At 55.3% G+C, this 26,303-nt stretch overlaps 2 protein-coding genes across 5 annotated transcripts in view; one reads left to right on the forward strand and one right to left on the reverse strand.

Moving 5' to 3' along the window:
- The window catches only part of BICDL1 (BICD family like cargo adaptor 1), a 95,294-nt gene extending 88,119 nt beyond the window's left edge, over positions 1-7,175 (forward strand). For 2 of the 3 annotated variants that reach the window (XM_068563271.1, XM_068563269.1), the window contains 2 exons: positions 3,504-3,624; positions 6,576-7,175. In XM_068563271.1, the coding sequence (XP_068419372.1) occupies positions 3,504-3,624; positions 6,576-6,737 (283 nt within the window). In that variant the 3' untranslated portion in view covers positions 6,738-7,175. Of the gene's footprint in view, positions 1-3,503; positions 3,625-4,230; positions 4,260-6,575 lie in introns of those variants that run through there. The other variant, XM_068563270.1, reaches the window with a different exon arrangement.
- Positions 7,176-10,533: 3,358 nt separating this feature from the next.
- On the reverse strand, positions 10,534-26,196 carry RAB35 (RAB35, member RAS oncogene family). 2 transcript variants are annotated; one of them, XM_068563352.1, is made up of 6 exons: positions 26,056-26,196; positions 20,607-20,657; positions 17,245-17,368; positions 12,606-12,730; positions 12,393-12,517; positions 10,534-11,085 (listed from the first exon to the last, which is right to left on the reverse strand). In XM_068563352.1, exons 1-6 carry the CDS (start codon positions 26,105-26,107, stop codon positions 10,957-10,959), a joined length of 606 nt encoding a protein of 201 aa, XP_068419453.1. In that variant the 5' UTR covers positions 26,108-26,196; the 3' UTR covers positions 10,534-10,956. The 2 variants fall into 2 exon arrangements, with proteins under 2 accessions (XP_068419453.1, XP_068419454.1); XM_068563353.1 differs by lacking the exon at positions 12,393-12,517 and having other exon boundaries at positions 10,785-11,085.
- Positions 26,197-26,303: the final 107 nt, after the last annotated feature.

The following is a 26,303-nucleotide window of genomic DNA, read 5'->3' on the forward strand; positions in this document are numbered from 1 at the left end:
ATCCTTAGTGAGGCTCACAAACCTGTGTTATCTTTGCCATTCCTGGTGGATTTAGTTACTGAATACTTGAATAGCAGTGTGGTATTTTGGAGTGAGACCGTACTTTTATGAATAACAAAGGGTGAGATTGTGCCAAACAATTAGGGAATAAAATGGTAAAATTAGGGTACTAATTGTAGAAGCCCAATGGGAATAAAAAGCAGAATAAGTTAGAAGTAGAGTCTAGTTGGTCACCTTCTCTCAGCTAGACAAGCGGAGGAGAGCTGACCATCAAGCTCTGACCATACTCTGTCATCAGCATGGGAGGTGGGAGATACAGCCAGAGAAAGTGCCAGGGTGCAGGAGAGCAGAAAGAGCAGTTGTCCAGTCCTCTCCCTTAAAATAAGTGCACCTAGCTCTGACACCTGGGTGACAGGAAATCACCAAATCTCCATGAAACCTTGAAATGCATGTCCTTTCCTGCTGCCAAAGGAGGCCCCCAGTTAACCTCCTGGGGTCTGACTGAGCAGATTTGCGCACACTCCTCCCTGAGTAGGGAGAATTCTGGACCTGTTCTTCCTGGACCCTGTAAAACAGGGCTGGTCCTTAGGGAGGGTGTTAGATCACTCCAGGATAGTTCTTTTTCTGTCCCTTAGAAATGAAATTCTGGGTATACAAAAATTCAGACAAGAGACCTAAGGAATCATTAAATGTGGGGGAATCACACATTTGTATAGGACCATAAGAATTTTACAAGATCCTTTCATATACATCATCTCTGATCCTGGCTGCGCTTTAGTATCATCTGGGGAAGTCTCCCCCTGCCAGAGCCCTCTCCAGAGCAATTCAATCTGAATCTCTGAGTTTGGGGCAACTTCTTAAAAGCTTCCCCTTACGCCCACCCCATTATTCTAATGTGCAGACAGGGGTGAGAACCCCCCAAGGAAAATAACTTCCCTCTCTTCACTGGACAGCAACAACCTTAAAGGTGTTCCTTACCCTGTACAATAGGTGAGTTTCAGAAAAGTTAAGTAACAGTTTTATCTCCTTGCAGGTGAAAGGTCCTCAGTGAAAAAAATCCGGGGCTAGCAGTCTGCCGTACAAAAACAAAAAGGAGTCAGTTGCTAGTGGTTTCATTTAAATAAGGAATTCTTCTAGCCCTTTGAAATATTCTTTTTTAAAACTGATTAGGGACTTCCCTGGTGGTCCAGTGGGTAAGACTCCGTGCTCCCAATGCAGGGGGCCCGGGTTGGATCCCTGGTCGTGGGAACTAGATCCTGCATGCATGCATGCTGCAACTAAGAGCCTGCATGAGGCAACTGGGACCCGGTGCAGCCAAAATAAAGTATTTAAAAGAAAAAAAAGACACATTTAAAAAAAAAAAAAGTAGGAAATGCCTCTGAAATAAAAATATTTTTTTTAAAACTGATGAATGTATTGATCAGGGACTTCTGCAGCATTGCTTTCCTTGCCTGGGGTTTCCCATGAACGAGAAGCACCAAGATTCCCTAGTGAGCAAACGTTCCGGAGGGTGCAGTCCAAGGCTGTGACACCTAGGTCCGCAAGGTGGGCCCAGCTCAGGGGTCTTTCAGGAAGGAAGGGGACCCCTCGATGCCTGGCGGGCCGCAGCTGCTGCTGGACCTCTGCCCCTCCGCCAGCAGCATTACTCAGCACATTCTGGGGTCTTCAGGCTGTTCGTGGCGACACCTGCCGGGAGACGCCTGTAAGCTCAAGAGGCTGACCTGCCGCGGAGCGCTAGGGGTTTGCGTTGACGTTCCAGGACCGGGGCGTCCATGACAACCCGCGCCTTGCAAGGATTTCCGCAGTTTGCGGCCAGCCAATGGCAGTGGGCGTGACGGGAGCAGCGTGCGGCATTTGAGATGCCGGAGCTGATTGGACAGGCTCAGCTCCTGTCCCCGCAGCTGCAGTGCGGGTGGGCGGACCTGGTGTGAGAGGTCTGGAGCGGCTTCTCTAGGAAGGGTAGGCGGGCAGCCGTTCTGGGACCTTGGAGTGTTGGGGGAGGTGACCGATTGCTCGGTGGACTTGAGGCCAGAGAGGAAGTGCTGGTCGCGTGGTGGCCCGAGCGGATTACCCCAACTGCTCTGCCTTCCGGCCGCGCTTAGCTTTGATGTGAGCTGGGCAGCTTCTGCGGTGGGTCCTCTCAAGGCCATGCACATTGGTCGCTGGCCCTGTGCGACGAGGAGTTTTGTTAGTTTTGCCCTTTTGAATGTGAAGGGTAACGATTGATGGGCTCCCCTGGTGGCACAGTGGTTAAGAATCCACCTGCCAACGCAGGGGACACGGGTTCGAGCCCTGGTCTGGGAAGATCCCACATCGCGGAGCAACTAAGCCCGTGTGCCACAGCTACTGAGCCTGCGCTCTAGAGCCCACGAGCCACAACTACTGAGCCAGTTCACCTAGAGCCGGTGCTCTGCAATAAGAGAAGCCACCGCAATGCGAAGCCGGCGCTCCACAACGAAGAGTAGCCCCCACTCGCCGCAACTAGAGAAAGCCCGCGCACAGCAACAAAGACCCAACGCAGCCAAATAAATTTATTTTTTTTAAAAAAGAGTAACGGTTGATGAAGATAAGGGCTAAATAATGCTCATTTTGGCAGCTGGGCAACCAGTGCCACCTAGCAGAAGCTGCCCAGCTAGTCTCTTGCATTTTTTATTCCCATTCCCCGGCTCCCCAAAAATTGTCCTTTGCGTTGAACAACCATGATTTAGGAATGTTGGGGAAGGTGAACAAAATAATATGTAAAACATACCAAAATGTGAAAATACAAAATGCAAAAGTGTGGGAGCAATTACCCATCAATGATCCTCATCCAGAGATAACGAAGTAGACATTTTTGTGTATGACCTTCGAATACACACAGGCAATTTTTCTTTTACAAAGCTTGTATCATATGTGACCTTGTTTCTTGTTTTTTTTCCTCCGCTCAGCATACGTCAGGAATATTGCCCCACTGTCAGTAAATATTCAATGTCGTGGTTGTTACTGGTGATTGTATTCCATCATATAATTTACCCTAATTGTTGGCTACAACGATTAGCTAAGCTGTGATGATCACCACTGTGTGGCTGCCTTTGCACACACCCTTAAAGGAGGATTGCTAGTGAAAAGGAGAGCACTAGGAGGTTAAGTCCAACTTCCAAGGGGACTGGCCTTTTGGGGGAAAAATTAGCAGTTCCTTAGTGCTGTGAGGCCTTTGATCTCTGGGTTCCAGTCCTGATTTAAGTATCATTCTTTTTTAATCACTTCTTGTTTGAGATGGGATAACAAATTATTCCTTCACCTACAGGTTGGTTATGAAAATTGAGAAAATGTATATGAGAGCATATTGCAAAACTTTCCAACCCTCCACAAGTAACATCATAGTTACCGTTACAGTTACTGTTTGTTGTGAGTTTGGGGTCAGAGGCTGTTTCCTCATCCTGAGGACTCCAGGTGCCCCAGGCAAAGAACCTGATGCCTCTGACACAAGGTGTCCACGCTCACCCTGGCTTGTCTGTTTTCAGGAAGAACGCTGTGGAGCTGGAACTTGCCAAGTGCAAGATGGACATGATGTCTCTGAACAGCCAGCTACTGGATGCCATTCAGCAGAAACTGAACCTCTCGCAGCAGCTTGAGGCTTGGCAGGTAAGGGAGAGTCTCTGAACCCAGGCTGAGTGTAAGAATGAGAGCTTGTTACTGGAGGGTCCCATGCGTGTGGGGTGAGCAGTAATCCCAGTCTTCACCTGCTGAAATTCAGGGCTCGCGGTCCCCCAGTCCCTGGGGAAGAACGCCTAAAGGAAGATGCTCTCGAAAGCAAGGAACCCCGGGCTGTGCCGACCTCTAGGCTTGGAGCGGGGGCCTCCTTCAGCTAGTCGTCCTGGCTTTGTTTAAATTAGCCAGAAAGAAACGGCCGTTAACATGGAGGGCCCAGGAAGCCCTATATGACTGACTGAAAATTCACAACTGGATGTTTGTAGTTCAGCCATCCTTGGGTTGCCAGCAGCTGATGCTCTTCCCTTTCTCAAAGGCCAGCTTCCTTTTTTCCAAAGAGCACTGTCCTGGCACAGGTCTGGGGAAAATGAGTCAGTGTGTCCGTCTCTAGGACCACAGTTGTCAGAGTCCAGTCAGCCTACCCTGCCCCAGGCCCAGTGCGGCTGCCCACTGGGCCAGGGCCATACTTGCTTTTTGTTAATGAGGTTAGGGTAGTACAATTTCAGGATGTGGGTGTAACCATTCTTGTTTCTCCCCAAGAAATCCTAACCAGATAGATGAAAAGTCCCCTGCGGCTTTCCCAGGCAAGCCCCACATGGAGGGCAGGTTAGAAGCGACTGTTCCTCCGCGGCCCTGCCGGGCTGGCCGCAGGAGCACCGGCTTCCCCGCTAGAGAGCTGCTCCCTGGCTCCCTGCCTCCTGCCCCAAAGCCAGCTGCTGTTTCCTGGCTCACCGCCCCTGTTCTTCTCTCTTTTCTCTCGGCTACAGTTTGCCTCCTCAGGGCTTTTTACTATCTGGCTCCTTTGGTTTCTGATCTAGTGGCCTTTCTCAGTTCCCGTATCAACAGCTTTAGTTGTACACCCCTCCTGCCTTTGAGGTGAGATTGAGCCCTCATCCCCCCACCCTCTTCCCTGCCACCATCGCAGTCCTGCCCCTGCCGCCTCCCTTGTGGTCCACCGTGTTGTGTGTCGGTGCCAGCGTCATCTCCGTACAGCGTGCCATGCCATCGATCGAGCCCCGGCCTCCCTCCTCCTTCCACTGTCACATCTGGTGAGCGCGGCAGCTGGTGGCCCAGTACTGACAGGCTGACCCGTCTGACCCCGGTTTCTTGGTTCCACCTCCTCATAAATGGGTTGTTTTATAGAAGTAACGGCCGGCATGGAATTATGAGCAGCTCATGCATGTGTGTGTACGAAGTTTCGAATTGATATATTTCACGGAATTATCTTGATAAATCTTAACGTATAAAAAAACTGCAGTTTGCAATGTACCAGAAAAAACACTGGCAGCTTTGAAAGGGTTTCTTTCTGAAGGACCCCATGACATTCCTAAGGTTGCACTTAACAACCTAGATTTTTATGGAGCACTTCCCAAGTACAGAGCACTGTGCTGAGCATTTGACACGGGGACCTTCAAAGTAGGGACTATATCTTATTTTTGTGAGGAGGAGAGGTGTAGGTAGAAAGTTGAATATGAAGAAGGGAGGGGAGGAAGGCAGGAGAGCAGGACGTGAGCAAGGGGTCCACACCCGCCGCCACCTGGTGACATGGTCAGGAAAGTCCCTTTGTTTCACACTGAAACTTGCAAAGACAGTTGAGTGACTGGTGAGAGCTTAGGTGGGTGTGTAGGAGTGGTGGACAAGCTGGTCAAGCTGGTCAAGCTGTGAGAGGGGCCCAGCCAGCCCACTTCCTGTGCTCAGCAAGTGAGCAGCTGCTCTGGGCCGCTGAGGTCATCTGCCCTGACCTCAGGAAACGCCCAGCCCGACAGCAGGCCTCACAGTCCTGTGCACGAACAGACACGAGCAGCTGATTCACTCCAGCATTCGGCCCAAGGCTCGGTCTTTTCACCAGGACATCCCAGAGCCCATCGGGTTTAGGGTGAAGGAATCGGGCAGATGCTTGTGTTTCCGGCTGATGTTACTAGACAGGGCTGCTTTTGATTCTAAACCAATAGTTTTCACAGTGTCTTAGTGGCGGAACGCCTTTTATCAAATGGAATCTTGCACAGACTCAGAATCTAGCAAGTAGAATGGAGAGTGGAGCTGCTCAGTCCGTTAGCCACTCCGTGGCATAAAAGCTGATATTCTGTAAGGCGAAGTCAGGGAGAAGGGGGAATTTTCTATGCAACTTTAACACACCGGAGGGGAAAGGTGCTACCCCATTGAGGAAGCCAAGGAAGTGGGCGTTAAGTTGGAGCAAGACAAGCCCCGAAGATGGTGGTGCCCCCTGGCCTCTGCCAGTGGGGGCCGAGCGCGTGGTTGGTGGTCAGCGACGATGGCACCAGGGAGCCTGTGACCTCGCACGTGGGCCTGCCAGGGGTGCATGGGCATCGGCAGTTCAGGTTAGTAGTAATTTGAAGGGGATGAAGGGGCAGGAAAAGCCCCCTGAGGCCAGGATGTTAGGCTGGAGAGCTGGCAAGCTGAGGCCACCCCAGGGCTTGGTGGGGGGTGGGTACCAAGTGAGAGGTGCCCACCCAGACCCAAGGGGTCACAGGAAGCAGGACAGAGAGGGCCGGTCACAGGCAAGGCTGAGCACTGGTGTGGGCTGGCAGGCCTGGGTGGAGAGGCAGACAGGCAAGTATCAGCTGCAGCCATCCTCTGGGCCCATAGAGACACACCTGGTCTGCGGTGTCAGCCGAAGGAGTAATACTAGTGAGAAGCCAGCCCAAGCCCTGAGGAGACTGGAGGTGCCACGTGGCTACTGTTGTGTCCCCGCACTGCGTCCACACTTGCTGCTTTCTTGGTCGCGTCGGGGCAGCCGTGGCTGCAGCCGCTCACTCATCTCATCCATCATCCTCACCTCTCGTGCTTCCTACGTTTGCCACCTCCCCGCCCACCCCCAGCGCCGGGTCAGAGCTGTTCAGCCACCTCCGCTCTGCCCTCTGCAGGATGACATGCACAGGGTCATTGACCGACAGCTGATGGACACGCACCTTAAGGAACAGAGCCGGCCTGCTACTGCCCTCTCCAGGGCCCACGGCTCACGGCGTGGCGATGAGCCCAGCACCGCTGAAGGCAAACGGCTCTTCTCATTCTTCAGGAAAATTTAAACTGGGAGGAGTCAGGGCAGCAAGGATGGGCGCCACTGGAGGCGACTGAAAAGCGGGCGTGGGCCGGGGCCCAGCGCACCATGTGTGCACGCCAGACCCCACCCCCCGGCCAGGCTCAGCGGCCGCACTGCCCACCCGCACAGGGGCCAAGTCGTCCAGGAGGGCCCACTCGACCTCTGAAGGCTGCTCTCAACAGAGGGACAGGCAGGAGCCTTGTCCCCACTGCCTGGCCACACCCAGCCTGGGCTTCCCTGGGATCCGCTGCTGTTGAGCGGGGCTCAGGCTGCCTCCAGAGTGGCCCCTTGGTTGGGCTCTGCTGCTCAGACCTGATGGATCACAGCCCACCCTGCCTACCCCTCAATGACTCCCACGCCCAACCCCAAGCACCGCTGCCCTTCTGCCTTGGAATACGGGGAATGGGAGAAATGGAGGCCCTTTCTGCATGCCTCAGGAGGCCCTGGCTGCCCCCAGCTGGTCTGAGCCACAGGGGCCTAGTTCTGCAGGGCACCAGGCCCCAGCCTGAACCCCACCCTCAAGCAACCCCTGGCCCAGGGAGGAGGCGGCCCCTCACCCACGTGCACGTACCGCTGCTGGAGCACCTACGGGCCAGGAGCCCCAGCCTGCGGGGCCTGATGGCCGGGGCTGTTCTCGCACTCGGCCACAGCGGGCCCTGCCGGGGCTTGGCTGAGGCCACCCCGAGCCTAAGAGGAAGAAGGGCAGTGCCCCGGCCCCCGCCACTGCTGCCCTCCCTCCCCCACCCCCTCCAGTGCAGGCCTTCCTCCTCAACGGGGCCCTCTGCAGGCTTAGCCCTCAGCCCTCTCCCCTTCCTGGCACCAGGGCTGAGAGGGGTCTGCTCCTCCCACAGGCCCCTGGCACCCCTTACATATACAAGTTCACGGCCAAGCAAGTCCAGGCCACAGAATGGCTCCGGAGGGGTCTGTGGTCAGCCACTCCACCTCAAGGGCAGTGTTGGCACCATGGGGTGGACACCTCCAGATGCTGCCCACCAGGCCCACAGAAGGACCAACCCGGCGACCCAACTCCTGATCCTTCCTCAGCGACCACTTCACCTTCTCTGCTGAGGCCCCGACTCAGAGGCGCCCGGACTGAGCCAGCCCACAAGCCGCTTTACAAAGGATCGTCTCCCTCCCTCACACGGGAAAAGCACAGCAGGGATGAGTGGAAAGAATGTACCTATAGATATGTACATACCACAGTGCTGTAATTTTGTATGTAGCAATCATGTAAATACATGTATGGATTTTATAATATACATATTATATATGAATCTATAAAGGCATATTTTTAGAAAAACAGCGCACCACTGCTTCTTTTGAAAATAGTCTAAGAATAAAATGAATTTCTACAGAGCTTCCCGCCTCAGTCACTGGGTACCCAGAGTGGGTGTTTGGGCAGAATGCAGCTTTACGTTTTCGAACCGCTGGCTGGCTGGCTGGCTGGCTGTGAAAAGGCAGTGATAGTGAGTCACCCATGCACCTGGGAGGTCACCTCATGCGTTGGTGCAAAATCAGTGGTTTCAGCCAGGAAAAGGCACCTCCCCTGGAGAGTGGAGGCAGCCCATCAGTGACGGCTGTTTTGTGAGCAGTGACCCAAGGCACCGTGTCTACGCCCACCCTGGCCCCGGGCTCCCTGCCAGCGCCGCAGCTGCCCAGCTACAGGCAGGCCCTGCCAGCACCGCTTACCAAGCCATGAGCAGGTCCAACAGCTTGGCAGAAACTCTGAGGCAGAAAGAAATCACTGTAGGCAAAGCTTCCACTGTATCCTTCTGGGCACACGGAGAATAAACATGGCATTTCCCCTGGCATCTTACCACGTGTGCTGCCAGCCAGTGGGGAAGCTCAACCTGGACCCACCTTTCGTGGAGAAAACAAACTTGGCTTCTGAAAGCATCCCTGAGCCTTGATGGGCACCTGTGCAGGACTCAGACCAGAACAAACCAGAGCTGGACACAATGGGTGGGAAGCAGCCAGCCCACCCAGAGCACAGCTGGAGGAGAGGAAACAGACCCTGGAAGAAAATCTGGCAGCTTGAACCTTTATTTTTAGTATTTTTTTAAAAAGCATAATTAGAAACTTTCAATACAGAAATAATCCTAGCAAACCATTTAAAAGTTTTGTTGTTCAACAGGAATTTCACATCAGGTCCACCAGGACACCGGTCCAGCCCTGAATTCCCCCTCCCCCACCCCCCCATTCATGCGTGTGACATTCAGCGGGACAGGCACGCTGTCATCACCAAGTCACCCCACCACCTGGGTCTGGATGTCCAGTTGCCAGAAGCCACGGTGGCTTCTAGCCTGGGCTGGAAACTTCCAGGACCCCCTCCTCTTACTGCTTGAATTTGCAAGCACTGCCACACCAGTGTCACCTCAGAGCCGAGCTGTGGCCCACCCAGGAGGCCTGAGCTCTCCACACCCTCCACGGGACCTGTGGTCGCCAGGACGGTCCTGAGGATGGAGACCACGCTGTGGCTCCCAGCACCCCAACCAGACAGGGCTACCTGCTGTCACCCCACAGCACCGCCTTACCAGGCCCAGCGCTCCCACTTCATCCTGTGGCTCCAAAGTGAAGGCCTGTCACGCAGAACTATGGGCTTTTGGCAGTTTGGGGAAGTGGAGAAGAAGAAGAAACCCCCAGTTTTTATTGATTGAAACCCCATCAACAGTGACATGGAAAATCTGCAGTGAGATCTGTGATGTGATTGTCCAATCAGGGCTTGGCCTGGAAATCGCCTAGGAAAGGAAATCTAGTAAAACACATCATGGTGTTGAAATAAATTATTCCCAGGTTACGTGATCCTTTTAGGGGAAAGGTGAATGAAGTGTCTCAAGGGGGTGGGGGTGACAGTCATCAAGTGCAGACGACCCTGGTTCCTCCTCCAGGGCACCACGGTGGGTCAGAGCCGGCTCCCAGCCCCAGCGGCCATTCCTTCCCAATCACTAAGAAATCCTCATGCTACCTTTGTACTAAAACAGTCCTGTCAGTGATCCAGGGCTGCCTGCGTGCAGCTCAGAGACATCGTCCCCACAGCCCAGCGGCCCCTGGCACCCACTCCCCACACTCAAAGGTGCCTGGGGCTGCATCGGAGACCCAGGACTCAGCGGGAGGCCCTGGACCGACAGAGACCGGGGTGGGAGGCCCCTCCTTTCCCACCAACAAACCACCGGGAAGGCAGAGCCGCTCGGCCAAGAGCCCAGCTCCACGACGACAGGAAGCCATTCACTTTTTCTGAAAACACTGGACCCAAAGTGGCGGCCACAACTTTTGCTGCTGTGCCAACCAAACCTCAGTAAGAGAAAAAGAGTATGAGGAACTTAATTCATTTGATTTGGCTTCATTTTTCTTTATCTGTTAAAATGATGCTCCTTAGTCCCCCTGCAAGCCCATCCCTGCACAAACACACCCCCTACCTTTCTGTTGGAACCAAAACAGGTTGGTATATAAATTAGAAGCCACGGCTCCCCTGGGTTTGTAGCTCAGAGGCATCTGGAACGCAGGACAAGAAATCCGTTGGCCAAAGGGCAGGAGTGACTCCTCCTGTGGAAATGAAGGGCCAGGCCTCTGATGGGAACCCCAGGCCCACTTCAAGGCCAGGTTTCCCCAGCTGCCAGAATGGTTACAGGACGGGATGGGGAGAGGAGGGAGCTGGGCCGGCAGAGGCCCTGGACAGGGGTGAGCCCCTACATGCCAGGGACAGACACCGACAGCCTGCAAGAGAGAACGAGTCATGTGGAGCCCACTTCACCAGCCCAGGTTGGCAAAAGGTATGTCTAGAACGTAATCCTGTCCCCTCAGGAAGCTGCTGGCAGTAAAGCTGGGGTCAGGTGGGGAGGGGGCGTCGCAGCAGGCTGGCATTAGGGAGGCAAGAGCCAGAGCAGGACAAGGGTGATGCGCTGGTTAAAGCAATATACATTATGTACAAACTCCGGTTAATCAGTCCGCTCGGCTGGCAGCGTCCTCGCCGGGCCCAGGCGCCTTGGCCGGGGGGCAGGGGCGCCAGAAGGGAAGGGCAGGCTGTCCAACACCTTCTTGGCACTCAAGGGGGGAGGGGAGGAAGTGCCGATGGCGCCTCCCGGTACAAAAACGTGGAGAGAATTCTTTAAATAACGGCACGAAACAGTGTCCCCCGAGGAGAGGAGCCCCCTGGCCTGGGGCGGGGGGAGTGGCCGCAGGGCAGTCTCTGCAGTGGGCTGGGGGCATTAGCAGCAGCGTTTCTTTCGTTTACTGTTCTTCGTGAGCTTCACCACATCGTTCTGTTGTTGCTGCTGCTGTTTCGCTAAGTTGTCTTTCTTTGCTCGGAGGACCAGCTCTGTGATGCAGTTGAACATCTGTGAGGGTGAAGGAGGCAGGGCGGACCTCAGACCAGCGTGGAGGCCCCATCACAGCGTGGCCACTTCCCTGCCTCCCCGGACCCAGCTTTCTAGTTCTACTGGTGAGTTTTTTTGTATGTGTATCTTCAAACCCTATCTAGAAGGAGGTGGTGAATTATAAAGGTCAAAAAGGAACAACATCAAAGACCTATGAGCTACGTCTCAGGGAAGGGGTTTTCCAGTCTTTCTCTTAAAGAAGAAAAAACTCCTTTCCTTCCGTTGGACTCCAGACAACAAAGATAAAGGTGCCCCTGCGACGGACCAGAAGCACCCAGAGCCGGCCCACTCCATGCTACCTCACTGCACACCCTGCCTAGAACCTTCCCCGGACCACCCCAAGACCACCCCACAGCTCTCCTCCACTCCCGGGAAAGGTAGCAAGTACGTGACATAATTTGCTTCACTCATTCCCGCAACCCGGGAGGCAGAGGCTCTCACCCCACCCCAATCAATCTACACAAGGAACACTGGAGCGTGGAGAGGACTCAGGGCCCTGCCACAGGCCCCTAAGTGGAAAAGCCCACATTGTGACCCTAGCCTGACGCGGGCGCCCGGGGTCCCTGCCATCAGGCAGCCCGAGCCCAGGATGCAGGGGATTCGGTGCCCCTGGGCTCCACACCCCACGGGCAGGACCCTCCCGAAGCCACGAGGGCAGCCAGCCTGGGCTTGTGGCAAAAGGTCCTGCTTTTCTCCAAAGACTCACAAGCGCTTTCCAGCAGCCGCAGCATTAAGTGACAGGAGGCTGCCCTGGTCCAGAGGCCCAGCCAGTCTGAGGGGATGTGCATCCCCAGAAGCCTCAGGGGGCTCGCCCGGACACCCACCCGAGCAAGCTCTGGAGGCCACAGGAAAGCTAGCTGGTCTCTGCAGGAAGCCAAGGCCCCAAGGAAAGCCAGAGAGCAGGAAGAGGTGACAGTGGGGAGGGCAGGGGAGGGACGGGGAGGCAGAGGACCGAGTGGACACCGTGCACGACTGTGGTGTGGAGCACGTCATAGTTTGACTCAGCTTCTCACAAGCTGGAACCTGTTTCCCATTTGAAACATGGGACTAATTTACCTCAGAGGACTGTTGAGATATGAGGTGGCACCTGTAGAGAGCCTAGCTCAAGGCCTAGCACACACAGGAGGCACTCAATCAACGGCCGTTACTGTGACGTTTTCTGTCGGCCACCTGGATGCCCCGGGCAGGCCAGGGTGGGGCAAGGAGGCCATGGGGGTGGAGCAGAGCTGGGCCACGCTCACCCCCCGCCCCTCCAGTGCAGGCCTCACCTCTTCCACGTTGACATTCTCCTTGGCGCTGGTCTCAAACAACTGGATCCCCATCTGCCCGGCGAATTTGTAGGCATCTTCTGTCTCCACCACCTTCCGCTCAGGGTCGTCATTCTTATTCCCCACTTCAAGGCAAAGCAGGGTCAACCCAGCCCCGTGGGAACGCCCTGCCACCCTCCACCCCACTGTCTACCCTGCTGGGTCCAGCCTCACCTAGTATCCGGCACACGTCATCACAGTTCTGGTTGATTTCGTGAAGCCACCGCTTGACGTTGACAAAGGATTCAGCGCTGGTGACGTCATAGACCACGATGACCCCGTGGGTCCCCCGATAATACCTGTAGGACCAGGGTCTGCGTCAGAGCTTCAGCCTAAACAAGAGTAGCCCCTTCACAGGACCCGCCTGCCCGCGTCCAGACAGCGGCTGGGAAACGGCGAGGGGCGAGTGCTTTCCCCCAACACGCCCGGTGTCTCCTCTCCCTCCGGCCTCGGCTGGACATCCAGAGCCCAGCCAGCAGGTAGGACGCCGGCAGCACTGCTGCTCATGCTGTGCCCCAGGCACGGTAAGTAGGGAGCGCTCGGCCCTGCGGTGGCCAACCAAACTGTTCAGAGGCTGCCAACAGCTTGAAACTTCTTTGAAGTTTTATTTTTAAAATTCAGGCAATGTTCGCATTTGACATATTACCACTGTCCTCTTTTTAACATTCAAAACTTTTTACTGTCCTCAAATCTGTCATAGTAAAATGCCATTCCAAGAACACGCACCACTTGTGAAGCCTGCCAAGGTCTGTTCTCACTCCCCTGGGTGCAGGTGGGCACCTCCTCTCCTGCCACTCCAGGCTCATCCAGGCCGGGGGGCAGGTAGGGCATGGAAATGACCTGGGCATCAGGACGCATCCAAAAGCACAGACCCCGGTGCCTAAGGTCAGCTGGAAGGTCTGCAAGGCAGGAGGATGTGAACATTCCCCTCCAGACACCGCATCCCCCTTCACTCACATGGTTCAGGAGGACAGATGGAGGACATCAACCCTGGAAGGAAGAGGAGGACAGAGCCTCACACTTCTCCAGAGAGCCTTCACTGACCCAGCGGCCAGGTGACACCCCCTGCCCTGACACGTCACATCACCCAGCGCTGCAGAGATTCTCACTCACCAGGGGCCTCTGAGAACAACGAGGGTAAGAACCACTGCCTGCAACAGGCCGTGCTCACGGGTAGACGGGGACTCCCCCCGCAACCCAGCCCACAGCGCCTCCGCCCTCCCGGGGCTCATCAGGGCCCCAAGCCCATAGGAAAGCGGCCCCTCCCAGGTGGCGGTTCTGAGGCACCACAGGCTGCACGAGGATGGAGCTGGCCAGGCTGGCAGGTGCAGCTGTGTTCTCACCTGCCTGCCCATCAGCACTCTGGCCGACTCCTCATAGTCGAGGCCCGATCACAGGACACAGGTCAGACGAGCTCCTTCTATGAAAGGCTGTGGGGCCCTGGGAAGGTTACTGCGTGCACCTCATGGCACCTCGGTTTCCTCAACTGTAAGATGGGGGTACTAGGACTTAACTCTTGGGGTGGTTGTGAGGACTAAGGAGATAATACGTATTTCCACAAGGGCCAGCTCTTTATTACCACTATTACTATTCCTTCAGTGACAATCTGGGCCCCCGACGCAGATGGAAGAAAACCAAGGGACAGCATGGCAGGCAGCAATGTCAGCAGCTTCCCCAGGCCGGCCACCAAGGCAGTGAGAAAAGCCCAGCCTCTCTCGCAACCCCGGCTCTCCACCCTCAGACACCCGCTGATGTCCCCCAGGAGCTTCATCTGCCTGCAACTCTGCCTTCCTGGGGACACAGCGCCCTGCCCTGGGGAGCCCGAACAATCAAGCCATCCAGGCCCTGCCCCTCCCTGCCCCCTAGAGCACCAGGTCATCACCTGGGTCCACCTGGTGGACACCCACCTGAGCAGGTGCAGGAGAGCATGCCGGGAACTGGTGAGGACAGATGATTGTCCCCCGCCAGCAAAGGACATGCGAGCAGTGGACTGTGTTTCCAGACCCTCCTTTGCTGAAGACAGTTGAAGATGCCAAGAAATGCCTACAGCCGCGGCCCCAGCACAAGCCACCACTGCTCCCCGGGACCCTCCGCCTTCTCTGGGACCCAGGCAAGGGGGTGTCACCCGAGAGAACCAGTCCAGAGCTCAGAGCTCAGAGCTCGGGCGAGGAGGGCACCGGCGTGCTGGGCTTCCACCTCCTCCTCCATCAGTCATCACGTCCACGCGCCACAACTTGGCTCTATGCCAGCACAGCGCCGGTGCTTCACACCCACGACCTTACTGATCTTTGCCACACCTGGTACAAGACAGGAGGGTCACCATGTCACCAGTGAGGACGTAAGGCTGAGTGGAGTGAACTGCTGCAAGTCACAGCCCGGGCCTGAGCCCAGGGCCAGGTACGGAAGGGGCTTCCCTGCCTCCGCCTCGCTCTCTGCCCTCAGCACCCCACCCCAGCCCGCGCCCCCAGCCGCAGCTCAGGGTCAGTGAACCCCAGCCACCAGGAGGCAAGAAACAGTGAGGGGGACAACAGGGCATTCTCAGCAGGCTAACAGGATGCAATTTTAGTTTTTCTTTTAATGCCCTGAATCAGAAAAGGCCACGTTATTGCCCCCAGATTGCCCCAATCCTTGGAAGAGAACAAACTCCTGAAACAAACTCCAGACTCCTTCCCTCAGCCCCCAGGCAGGCCGGCCAGCGTGCGGCACTCCCCCTTCTCGTGCAGACCCAGATTGCCTGCAGGCAGTGGAGTTCTCCCCCAGAGGATGAGGGAGGCAGTTCACCCTCTTCCCGACGCCCTGGAAGGAGCTGACCTCAGGATGGCCGGCCGGGCAGGGCCGTGCTTCTCTGCTGAAAGGTCTCAGGCTCCCCCGCCCCACTGCCCTGCCTGGAGCATTTCTTGTGGCCACAGGCCCAGTATCCTCGGGTGCCCTGAATTCCCTGACTGGTTTTAACCCACAGGAGGCACCAGAGCATCTGCCGTCTGCCTCAGCCCCAGTCCCAGTCCCTTGGCGGTGGAGGGCCAGCAGAGAGCAGGGCTGTGGACCAGTTAAAGGCAAGAGCTTTGGCATCAGCCAGACCTCAGTTCAACTCCTAACCAAGCACGCTAGGTTACTTCACCCTCTCTGGGCCTCAGTTTTCTTGTCTGTAAATTGGAGATACTCACAGGACTTTTTATCAGGATTAAATGAAATGAAGCAGGTAAAGTCCTTGGCGACAGTCCCGGCCCAGAGTAAGGATATCTGGGGTCAGTGCCCATTCCTCCCGACCCCGACAAGAGGTCTTGGTCTTATTCAGGCCTAGATGCTTGGGCAGCCCAAAGCTCATGATGTCTATCCTACCCCAAGGACCCCCTGACCCCAGCTGCCCTCCTTAGCTGAGGCCTCACTGGCAGCTGCCAAGACACAAGGGGGCTCAGGCAGCTCATCAGGAAGTAGTTGCAGAGACCTGCCTTGGGCAGCCCCCAGGACTGGGGACCCCCGGGGTCTCGGGGAGTCACAGATCACGGCACGTGTGCTCACCACAGGGCTGGCCCAGTGACAGAAGCCCGCCCCCCCCACCCCCCCGCTCCAGGCCTGCTCAGGCTCTGGCCCCTTGAAGCCCCTTGACCAGGGCCACCCACCCGCCCAGCCAGCACCCCTGGACACCACGACACTCCCAGCCACCACCATGGGGGCTCTTCGGCCCTCACACTTCCCACCCCTCAGATCCTGAGCCGCCTCTGGATGGGTGGCCAGCCGGGGGTCTGCCCCATTTTCACCCTGCCGGGAGGAGACAAAACTTCCTCGTGCCTTCCCAAGAGCCCCACTCACACAGGCTCTGCTGGGGAAGGCAAAGGAGAGGCCGATGGAAGAAGCGACTACTCCAGGCCAGGCGCTGGCTCCTGCTCTGCACACACCCCAGTGTGGAGCCCAGGCGCTGCCCATCACAGGGAGCAGGACACCCTCGGAAGCTCCCTCGTTTGTAAAACAGGGATGATGAGAGTACCAGCTGCAGGGAGCTCAGTGGAATCATCCATGTCCACACGTGGATGTCCCCAAGCACACGGGACTCGGCATTAAAGCAAATCCCAAAGACAAGCCCTCTGGGAAACTGAAGCAGAGCAAAAATGTAAATTCCCAAGTGTCTGCCTTCATAGCCCTGCTCTTTCCTGGAACCTGTTCCATTAACCAACAGCCACTCCACAGGACCCCTGCGGTCTGGAGCTCCAGCTAGGTTTCCCTCCTGTTTACAGCTAAGAATCACAAAGGTACTGCAGCAGCAAAGGAGGACAACCCTCAGCGTGAGCTGGGTTCCCAGCAGACAGCTTTGGGGAGGCGGAGGAGGGGCCACCCAACGGCCTCCCACCTACCAGTGCTCCTTCCGGGCCTCCCAGCAGAGAGAAGCCCCCTCCCGGAAGTCAGGGTGGTGACGGGAGCCTGCACGGCTGACCCCACGACCCCGGCTGTCACAGCTGACACCTAACAAGAGCACTGTCATTGCCTAAGTGTTTCACCACCTGGCGAAGCCAACATCACCACTGCTACCCCATTTTAAAGACAAAGGACCCAAAGGCCAGAGGGTCAGCGGACTGGCGCGCGCTGCCCCGCCCGCCCCAGAGCTGCCACGCCACACCCCCCTCCTCTTCTTGCAGCCTCAGGAAGAGGAAGGGCCCCACTCGACGCCACCCACTGCAGCCGGCAAGGAGCTCACCTCCCAACAGACGCGGGGGCCCGTCCCAGTGGCATGTCTATCGTGACCCGGCACTAGTGGCTCAACTGTGTCTGAATGTCGGTGGCAAGGGGTCTGAGCGGGAGCAGGGCTGGCCTGACTCACGTGGAGGTGATGGTGCGGAAGCGCTCCTGCCCGGCCGTGTCCCAGATCTGCAGCTTCACTTTCTCCCCGTTGATCTCCACAGTCCGAATCTTAAAATCCACTCCGATCGTGGTGATGTAACTACCTGCACACACACAGATGTTAGCAGGGCCCACAGGCCGCCCTGGTCAGACCACGGCCTAAATGGCACAGGTGACCCTGGGCTCCACCATCCCGCCCCGCCCCGCTCACTCCAAGTGCCTGGAGGACACAGCCCTGAACAAAAAAGACAAAGTCCGAGCCCCAAGGTGAGGGCAACAGACAGGATACAATGAAACAAAGTGATAAAGAAGACAATTTCAAGAGCAAGGAATGCCACAAAGGAAATAAAACAGGGGATGTGACTGGGGGGAGGGGACATAACCCTCTACTAGAGTGGCCGGGTCACGGACACGTTCACTGTGGTCTGGGAACGGTGGGAGCCTATGATGCATTCCGGGCTTCTCTTTTCTAGTCCAAACATTTTAAATGGCCCACAAAATTAACTTCCTAAAACATAAACAAGTCATATGCACACTACTATATGTAAAATATATATATCTATGTACAAATAAAATAGATCACTAATAAGGACCTATTATATATATAAAACAGGAAACTACTCAATACTCTGTAATACTCTGTATGGGAAAAGAATCCAAAAAAGAGTGCATATATGTATATGTATAACTGATTCACTTTGCTGTACAGCAGAAAGTAACACAACAGTGTAAATCAGCTATACTCCAATAAAAACTAAAAAAATAAAACTAAGTCCCGACCTGCAATTTGAAAAACACTGCTCCAGGCAGAGGAGACAGCAGCAAACGTAGCAGTGGTGTGTGGGGGGAGTGGCCTGAGGTCAAGCACACAGAGGGAGGCAGGTTGGGGGTGGAGGTGAGCAAGGCCAGATCTTGGCCTTTGTGCCATTTTCAAGAGCTTGGACTTTCTCTTGTGTCTGCGTGACAGGGAGGCATTGAAGGGTTTAATCCAAGCATGAGCTGCATTGTAAATAGCTCTCTTGGGGCATCTGTGTGAAAGATGGAGTTAAAGAGAATTTTTGGCAACAGAAATAGTCCTGTCCAGGCTTACAAAGGCCCGAATGCTAGAAGAGCCCATGTTCTCACTCCATTTGGAGCTGACAGTGTGACCCGGTGCCGCAGACATGACACACACACAACTAACTCTATCAAGTGTGTAGAGTGGATAGGAAAGGTCAAAGTTCAAAGTGGGGTGGAGATCAAGGAAGGCTCTCGGGCGCAAGTCACATTTAGACCTGGCTTGAAAGAATAGGTATGATTTCAAAGGTTGAGATTAGCGGGGGGAAAGACATCCCACCCAGAAGAAAAGAACTGAGGCAGCACAGAGGACAAGGCGGCATCTGGCTCTCTGCGGGGGCTGGATTACACCAAGGAGAGCAGCCCAGCACCTAGTGCTGTGGGCACTTGATACACAGCTGATGGCTGAATAAGTGAGCGAGCTGTACAGCAGAAACACAAAAAAGTGAACAGTGAAAACACAAAAAAGCATGAACAGACAGCATGAGGTAGGAAGCTGGAAAGGTGAACTGAAGATAGATTATGAAGGCCAGTGGTTTTCAACAGAGGATTGTTGAGTCCCCCCCACCCAGAAGACTTGGCAATGTCTGGAGACATTTTCGGTTGTCACAACCGGGAGGGGGAAGGGTGCTGGCATCTAGTGGGTGGAGCCCAGGGAAGCTGCTCAGCATCCTTCAATGCACAGGACAGTCCCCACAGCAAAGAATTACAGGGCCCAGAGCGTCAGTGGTGCTACAGTGGAGAAACCTTGCTGTGAACTCTGCTCACTTAAGAGAGGACCGCTGAGGTTTTTAAACAGAGGAAACCCTGCCAGAGACATGCATTAGCAAGATGAACTCAGCAGTCTGGTACGGGATGGGCAGGAGCTGCTGTAATGCTTCAGGCTAGAACCAACAGCAGTCTGAACTGGTAGTAGAAATGGAAAGGAGGAGAGAGGTTGAAGAGAACCCTCCAAGAGTTGAGAGCTGACAGGAGGGGGAGTCAGAGGGACATAAGGAGGAAGAGGAATGTTTTCCAGCACAGTGAGAAGTGCCCACTAGTCACCATTCTCGAACAGGAGACAACAGCAACGACAAACCCCTGGTGTTTACTGAGAGATTACTTAGTCCTGGGGAATCCTCGCAGTAACCCTACGTGGGAGGGATGGGGATCAGTCCCACTTTTAAAGATGAGCTGAGACTCGGTCACACTCATGGTCACATAGAGAAGACAACTCTTTCCAATGTCATGCCACCAGGGGTGTGCAGGGCCACTGTCAGGAGAAACCCACCTCTCCCTCCCTCAAGAGAGAGGTGTCCACCACGTAATCACTTCCTAAGTGAAGCTCGCCCCTCAACTGCATCACGGGAATTCCCAGAGGTAGTCACACATCAGTCCTCGATCAGAGAGGCCAAGACAGCCCGAAGCCTCTGCACTGAACCTTATGTGCTCGACCAATGAAAATGTGCCCCACTTCACCAGTGATCAGGGAAACACAAGATTGAACGAGCAGCACTTTTTGCCTATCAGCTGAGCAAAAATGAACACCGCTAAGACCTAGTACCGATCAGCATTGACAAGGGGCTCTTTAGACCCCTTCAACTTAGTACAGCTTCTGTGAAAGGCGAACTGGCAGTACCTGTGAAAACTTTAAAAGCACATACCCCCTGACCTAGTGACTCCACTTCTATGCAAGAATAAACACAGTGTGTCCCAAGAAATACAGCACCACTTGAAACAGAGGCAACCAGAAAGCATGCACGCATCAAGAACACTGTTTATGAACCATGTGCATCCCTGCACAGCCCAGGAAGCTGGAGCCATTCAAAAGTACCACAGGTCTGCATGTAGACGTGCAAGGATGATCCTTGATATGCCGAGGGGAACGCAAGTGGCCGGCCCACAGCGTGTGGAGTCGAGGGAGAGACACACCACACTGAGCAGAGGCTACCAGGGCACCCAAGGTCGGGGTGGAGAGCAGCGCTCCTTTTTCACTGTACTGAGCCTTCCCGTTTGACACTTTATACAGGCATGTCCTAACTTGTCGTTTTTTCTTTCTTTTTTAAATGTTAGGACACAAAAAAGACCCTGAGTAGAAAAAGGATGGGCCTGCAGAAGGATTTTTTTGAACAACATAGATGAAGACCGACCACAGAGACTTCTAACCTACGCCCCCTCCTCCTCCTTCCCTGTCTGGCAATCAGAATGAGGACTTTTCTGACGTTAGGCAGAGGCCAGGGTGTTCTGGCGCCAGGGGAAGGGATGTTAAAACCAAAACACCTGGCAGCATCCCAGGGACACACTCACCTGAGAAAGTGTTGTCTGCAAAACGTAACAGTAAACTGCTCTTGCCGACACCTGCAGGGGAGAAAGCAGGAGATGAGAGGAGGTCCGGGTCCCCACTCCAACCCCTACCCCTCTTCAGGGAGATGGTCCCGAGTCCTAACTCTTCAGAGGCACAGCAGCACCCATATCCCTCCCCAACCAGCCTGGCACCAGAACACCTCTCCCCTTGGATCTCTGACCTCTTCCTCCATCTCAGTGTAAGACACGAGCTGGGCCCGTGTGAGGGCCAGGCCCAGCAACCCCAAGGAAGAGACCCAACGACGGACACGAAGCAGGGGAAGGCCGACCAAGTGATACTGGTCCCAAGGTGTGTCTAGAACGTAGTCCCTGGAAAACGCACGTCACACATGGAGCTTCGGTTTGGTGAGAGACAAGGGGCTGCCTGGCTGCAAAGCACCCTGGAGATCCTCAGGGCTGTTCTGCACACGAGGAAGTGAGGCGCAGACAACTCGAACCGACTGTCGGCCACCTTCACCCCGGCTGATGCCACGGGTGGCTGCATGGGCGGCGAGGGGGGCGTCCGCCTGACACCCCTCAGCCCAACAGCTCAGGGTGCTCAGACCATTTCACTTCCCACAGTCTCCTGTTCCAAGAACAGGCAGAACCTCGTAAGGGTGGCTTCCCTTTACTTCAACACACGGCAGCTTTAGCCTCCAGGTGCACCTGTCCTGTGCCCTGTGTCCTTCTGTCCCTGCCCCCGCCACCCCCCCCCAAAGCCAGCTGGGTCAACCGAGCACAGAAGGAAAGCACTAGCACACGTAGGGCACTGCGTGTGGCCGGCGCTTGGATGTTCCTGCAAGTCCAGCTGCATCTCTTAAGATGAGGTATCTGAGGCTCCAAGAAGCTACACGTCTGGTCTAGGGGCCTCGGCAGGGGCGTGGAGCTGGATCTGAATCCAGGGCTGTCCACCCTGGAGCTCCACGTCTCTTGCCAATACGTGCTGCTTGGGAGGTCTTCTTGCATCTGCTTCAGGAAGTGGAACAAAAAAACCCAAAGTGGCTCCTGTGTCCCATGCCTGTCAGAGTCTTAGCAGCAGTGCTATCAAAGCTAGACGAGTGGAGATCTTAACCCAGGGTCTCAGACCCCACGCCTGCGCACCCAGCTGAGAGCGAACTTTGAGTGTGTGTCCCTGGCTGTGGGGAGGAGCCCGTGCGCTCACCAGATACTCAGAGGGAGCTGCTGCTGCCCCAACCCCGGCTGACCCCGGCGTCCTCTCTGGGCAGTCCTCTCTGACGATCTCCTCTGGGGACCTCTCCAAGTGGGTGAGTCGCCCAGCGATGCCCAGAACTTGTCTCATGGAGTGAACCAGGGTCTGACCGTCCTGAAGACAGGCTGGGCGCAGCTCTGAGCAGACAGGTGCCGCGGCCCCGGTCCCCGCCGCTCAGCCGCAGCCTGCCGCGCTGGGGCCACTTCCTCTGCGAGGCTTCCTGCCCAGCCTGAGGAGAGCCCCAGTCCTGGGCTAGTCCCTCACGGCGCTCTGCCCAGCGCCAACACCCCATCGGCCCCGCCGGCTCCTTGCTTCCTCCTGGAGCCTCCTGGCCCGCTTACTCAGCAAAAACCTTGTGTCTGGGCCACTGGGCCATGAGTTCCTCTAGGAAGGAGGTCTTGCTCCACTTGCCCTGCACGTTCACAGGGCTGGAAGCTGGGCCCAGCACTCAGTAGGGGCCAACAAAACACTGTTTAGTGAATTTATGACTAAGCCAATGCCAATCACAGACAGCCATGCTACCCAACGCTACGGCTGCAGCAGTAAAAGGAGCCCAAGCAGTGGTGGTCAAACTTTCGGGGGGTGGCAGAATCCTTTTTTTAAGTTAAATGGTATCTGACTCGCATACGTCTAAGGGCGGGGGGTGCTCTCTGCGTGAAGCAGGTGTCCCCCCAGCTTGGCCTCTCCGGGTGCCCTTCATTCACCCCAAGCTCATTTGCAGAGCTGCTCAAAACCACTACAGTCACCACGTCAACTGCTGCTTCAGGCCAGCACCCACCTCTGGCCTTGCTCTTCCCCCTGAAAGGAAGGGAAACCCACCCAGAGAAACACCGTTTCCTAAATATCCCTAAAGAAGCCACCTTGGGAACACACGCTGCTACCATCCACCCTGCAGCACCCACCCAGGGGAGGAAGTGAGGGGTACCAATCTGCCTTAACCACAGCCGAAGTCAACAGCTTTCCAAGGGCCATGTCCAGCACACACCCCAACAGGCCAGCCCCATCATCCTCGACCCTGCAGAGAGCACAGGCCCTGGCCCTTGATGCCTCTTGGTAGCGGGGAGACAGATTCTCTCTGCAGAAACCTTACCCACCACTCTCAGTCACCACTGCTCTCCCTGCAACAAACTCCTTCTTGCCCCTGCCTTCTGCCTCTTGCCCTACACAGATGCTCTGGTCCTCAAAACGCCTCCACAGAAGCCCCCACCCTTGGCTGTGCTCCTCCCTTGGGCTCTAGTTCCCTCATCCCTCTTTGCTTCAGTTCTAGACTGTTGGAGACCCTTAGACCTTTGAGTAAAGTGTTCTCAGGTTTAATCCTGGCTCAGGAACTAATTCCCTGTATAGGCTCAGACAGGTCACCCCCCCCGAGCCTCAGTTCACTCATCTGTGAGGTCGAAAGCTTCAACTAGACCTTCAACAGCCACTGCAGCCTCCGGGTTCTAAGGATGAGTCTGGCTGGCCCCATGGATCGGACGAAATGCTGTTACAAATCAGAGCCAATGTCAGAAGAGCATAAGAGAAAGTATACAAACTTAGGCACAAACAAGAGCTGCAAAATCTGAGGGGATGTATTCCAGAAGCATGTACAATGTGGCAGAGTGGGAAAAAGAGCTCTAGATTTATACAGAAAGAAACTAACACTCATTGAGGGCCTACTGTTTGCCAGGCCCCACACCAGCTGCTCACAAAGCATCATGTGCATTAACTCCTGGCTTTGCCTCTGAAGAGCTGTGTGACTTGGGGCAAGACAGTCAGCTACTCTGAGCCTTAGTTTCCTTATTTGACAAACCACACAGGCAACGTGTAAGGATCAAATGAGAGAGTGTCTATGAAACCGTTTGAAAAACCTTAAGGAATCATCACATAAGGAGCCAGGTTCAGGGGAGGGCGTGATGTTAGTCTCCTTGCTCAGTTGCCAAAACTTAGTTTGAACTTCAATGGCTACCATCTCCCAGCCTCATAAACATTGGGCTTTGAGTATCAGCTCACTGTCAGGAGAAATCAAACTGTAAAACATCCGTCTCCTCTACACAACGTAGTCCTACACACTCGGACTGAACAAGGAACCAGGTCACATAAATCTTGACCCAGTGAGTCTTCTCCCACACCTAACTTCTGAGTGAAAAATCAATACACCATGCAAAATGTACAGTGAAAGGGGCCAAAACCATCCCCTGGGTTTCACCAGGGAGAAAAGCCAATAGGGTGCATCTTCTGGCTAAGCTTATGCTTTTCATTTTTGTATATCAACACACAGGCCCCAGATGTCTTGCAGAGGGATAGGGACCCTGACCATGGTAGCCTGACTTTAACTCGAAAAGGAGAGAAATCACCCTGGTGCCAGCCCCTCAGAACCAAGGTGAGGGCTGAAATCAAAACCTGAAAGGCATAAACCTCAGGACCCCATGAAATGCCCGAGGCCATCTCCAAGAGCGAGGCTACACAGCTTGTCTGGTTTTCTTTCATTCAAATCACAATGAATCCATCCTCCTCCACCTTTCTAACTCCTCCCCCAGCCACAGCTACTCTTCATCTCCCTATTTAGCCCCTAACTTTTCTCCCTTCCACCAGCAGCCTCAGAAGCCTCAGCCACCCTTCACCTGATCCTAAACCACCAGCCATGTCCCAACCCGGCTCCACGGTGAGACCACGACCCACCCACCTTCCTGGTCCAGCTATGACACTGTCACAGCACTCCCACATCAGGGTCTGACAACCCCTTTGATTTGTTCCCCTCTTTCCTTAACAGTCCATGGGTTCCACCACCAACCTGGCCTCTGCCTCCAGTAACATGACACTGCTGCCAACACTCAACTCAGGTCTGGTCTATAAGTCTGGCACGTTCCCAAGCCTCCCTCCCCATCATAAAATCCCAACACCTCAGCTATGCTCCCATAAACCTCCTGGGGCCTGCCTCCCTGACCCCTTGGTCACCCCATAAACCTGCTTACCTGCCACACTCCAAACACCTCTAAAACCCTCCACCCTGGGACTTCCCTGGTGGTCCAGTGGGTAACACTCCGCGCTCCCAATGCAGGGGGCCCGGGTTCGATCCCTGGTCGGAGAACTAGAGCCCACACACATGCCGCAACTAAGAGTTCGCATGCTGCAACTAAGGAGCCCGCCTGCCCCAACTAAGACCCGGCACAGCCTAAATAAATAAATAAATAAGTGTTAATAAAAAAAAAAACCTCCACCTTTTCTCAGAAACCAGCCTATCTTTTCTGAAGACACTTGATATTCATTCATTCATCCAATAAGTATACATTAGGCATCTACTGGGTGTGAGGCACTGCACTAGGCACTGGAGAGGGAGCTAGGAGCTCTACAGGAGTGTATAAATGGTCAGAGCACTTTTGTAATGTTGGCCAACCCACCTCCAACACCCGTCTACCAGACAGTATGTAACAGCAAACACACACTGAGCACTCACTATGTGCCCGGCTCTGTTCTGAACACTGTGTGTGCATTATCTCATTGAATACTCAATCAGCCCAGTGAGGCAGATCCTATTACTATTCCATTTTACAGATGAGGAAATGGAACCATACAGAGGTAATAATGCAGCAGGAATGTACCAGGCCCTGAGCAAAGTGCTTTACCTGTCTTACCTCATTTAAATCTCACAGGAATCCCATGAGGCAGGTTCTGGGAATATGCCCATTTTACAGAGGAAGAAACCGAGGCTTACAAAGGCTACTGATAACACATCAACAGCGAACATCTACCTGGAGCTCACTTTCTGCCAGGTCGAGTGCTAAGCACTTTTCCAGCTGTATCTCATCCAATACTCACACCACCCAGCGAGGCAAGTCCCCACTTCTCAGATGAGGGAACTGAGGCTCGGAAAGGCGAAACAACTCGCCCAAGGTCAGAGTGAGGAAGCTGGTAGTCCCAGGACTCGAACCCGGGTCCCTCCAACTCCAGAGATCGCGCGACTTGACCAAGGTCATACGTGAGGCAGGGGCCGGCGCGGCGATTGGACCGGGCGCCCAGCCCCAAGCCCCGCGCACCCGGCTCCGCAGCCCGGCACCCCAGCCTCACCTCGGCGCGGCCCGGAGCCCCTCCGCACGCCCCTGGGGCCGCCGGCCGCCCCGCCCGCCCCGCGCGGGCCGGCACCTCCCCGCCCGCCTGTCCTCCCCGAGGCTCCTGCGGGCCGCGCCCGGCAGGGCCGACGCCGCCTCCGGCCGCTGCGGCCCTTACCGCTGTCGCCGATGATGAGCAGCTTGAAGAGGTGGTCGTAGTCCCGGGCCATGGCGGGCGGGGGAGGCGAGCGCTAGCGGGCGGGGTCGGTGCTGGCCTCGCGATCCGCAGCTCCCTCCGGGCTGCTCCGGCAGCGGCGGATCCACTTCCCGAACAAACAGCCGGAACTGACAGAAACACCTCCCTCCGCTCCCCCCTCCTCCTCCTCCTCTTCAGCAGCCGCCGCCGCCGCCACCGCCTCCCTCCTT

Source organism: Eschrichtius robustus, chromosome 14, assembly GCF_028021215.1.
Source record: "Eschrichtius robustus isolate mEscRob2 chromosome 14, mEscRob2.pri, whole genome shotgun sequence".
NCBI classification, from domain to species: Eukaryota; Metazoa; Chordata; class Mammalia; order Artiodactyla; family Eschrichtiidae; genus Eschrichtius; species Eschrichtius robustus.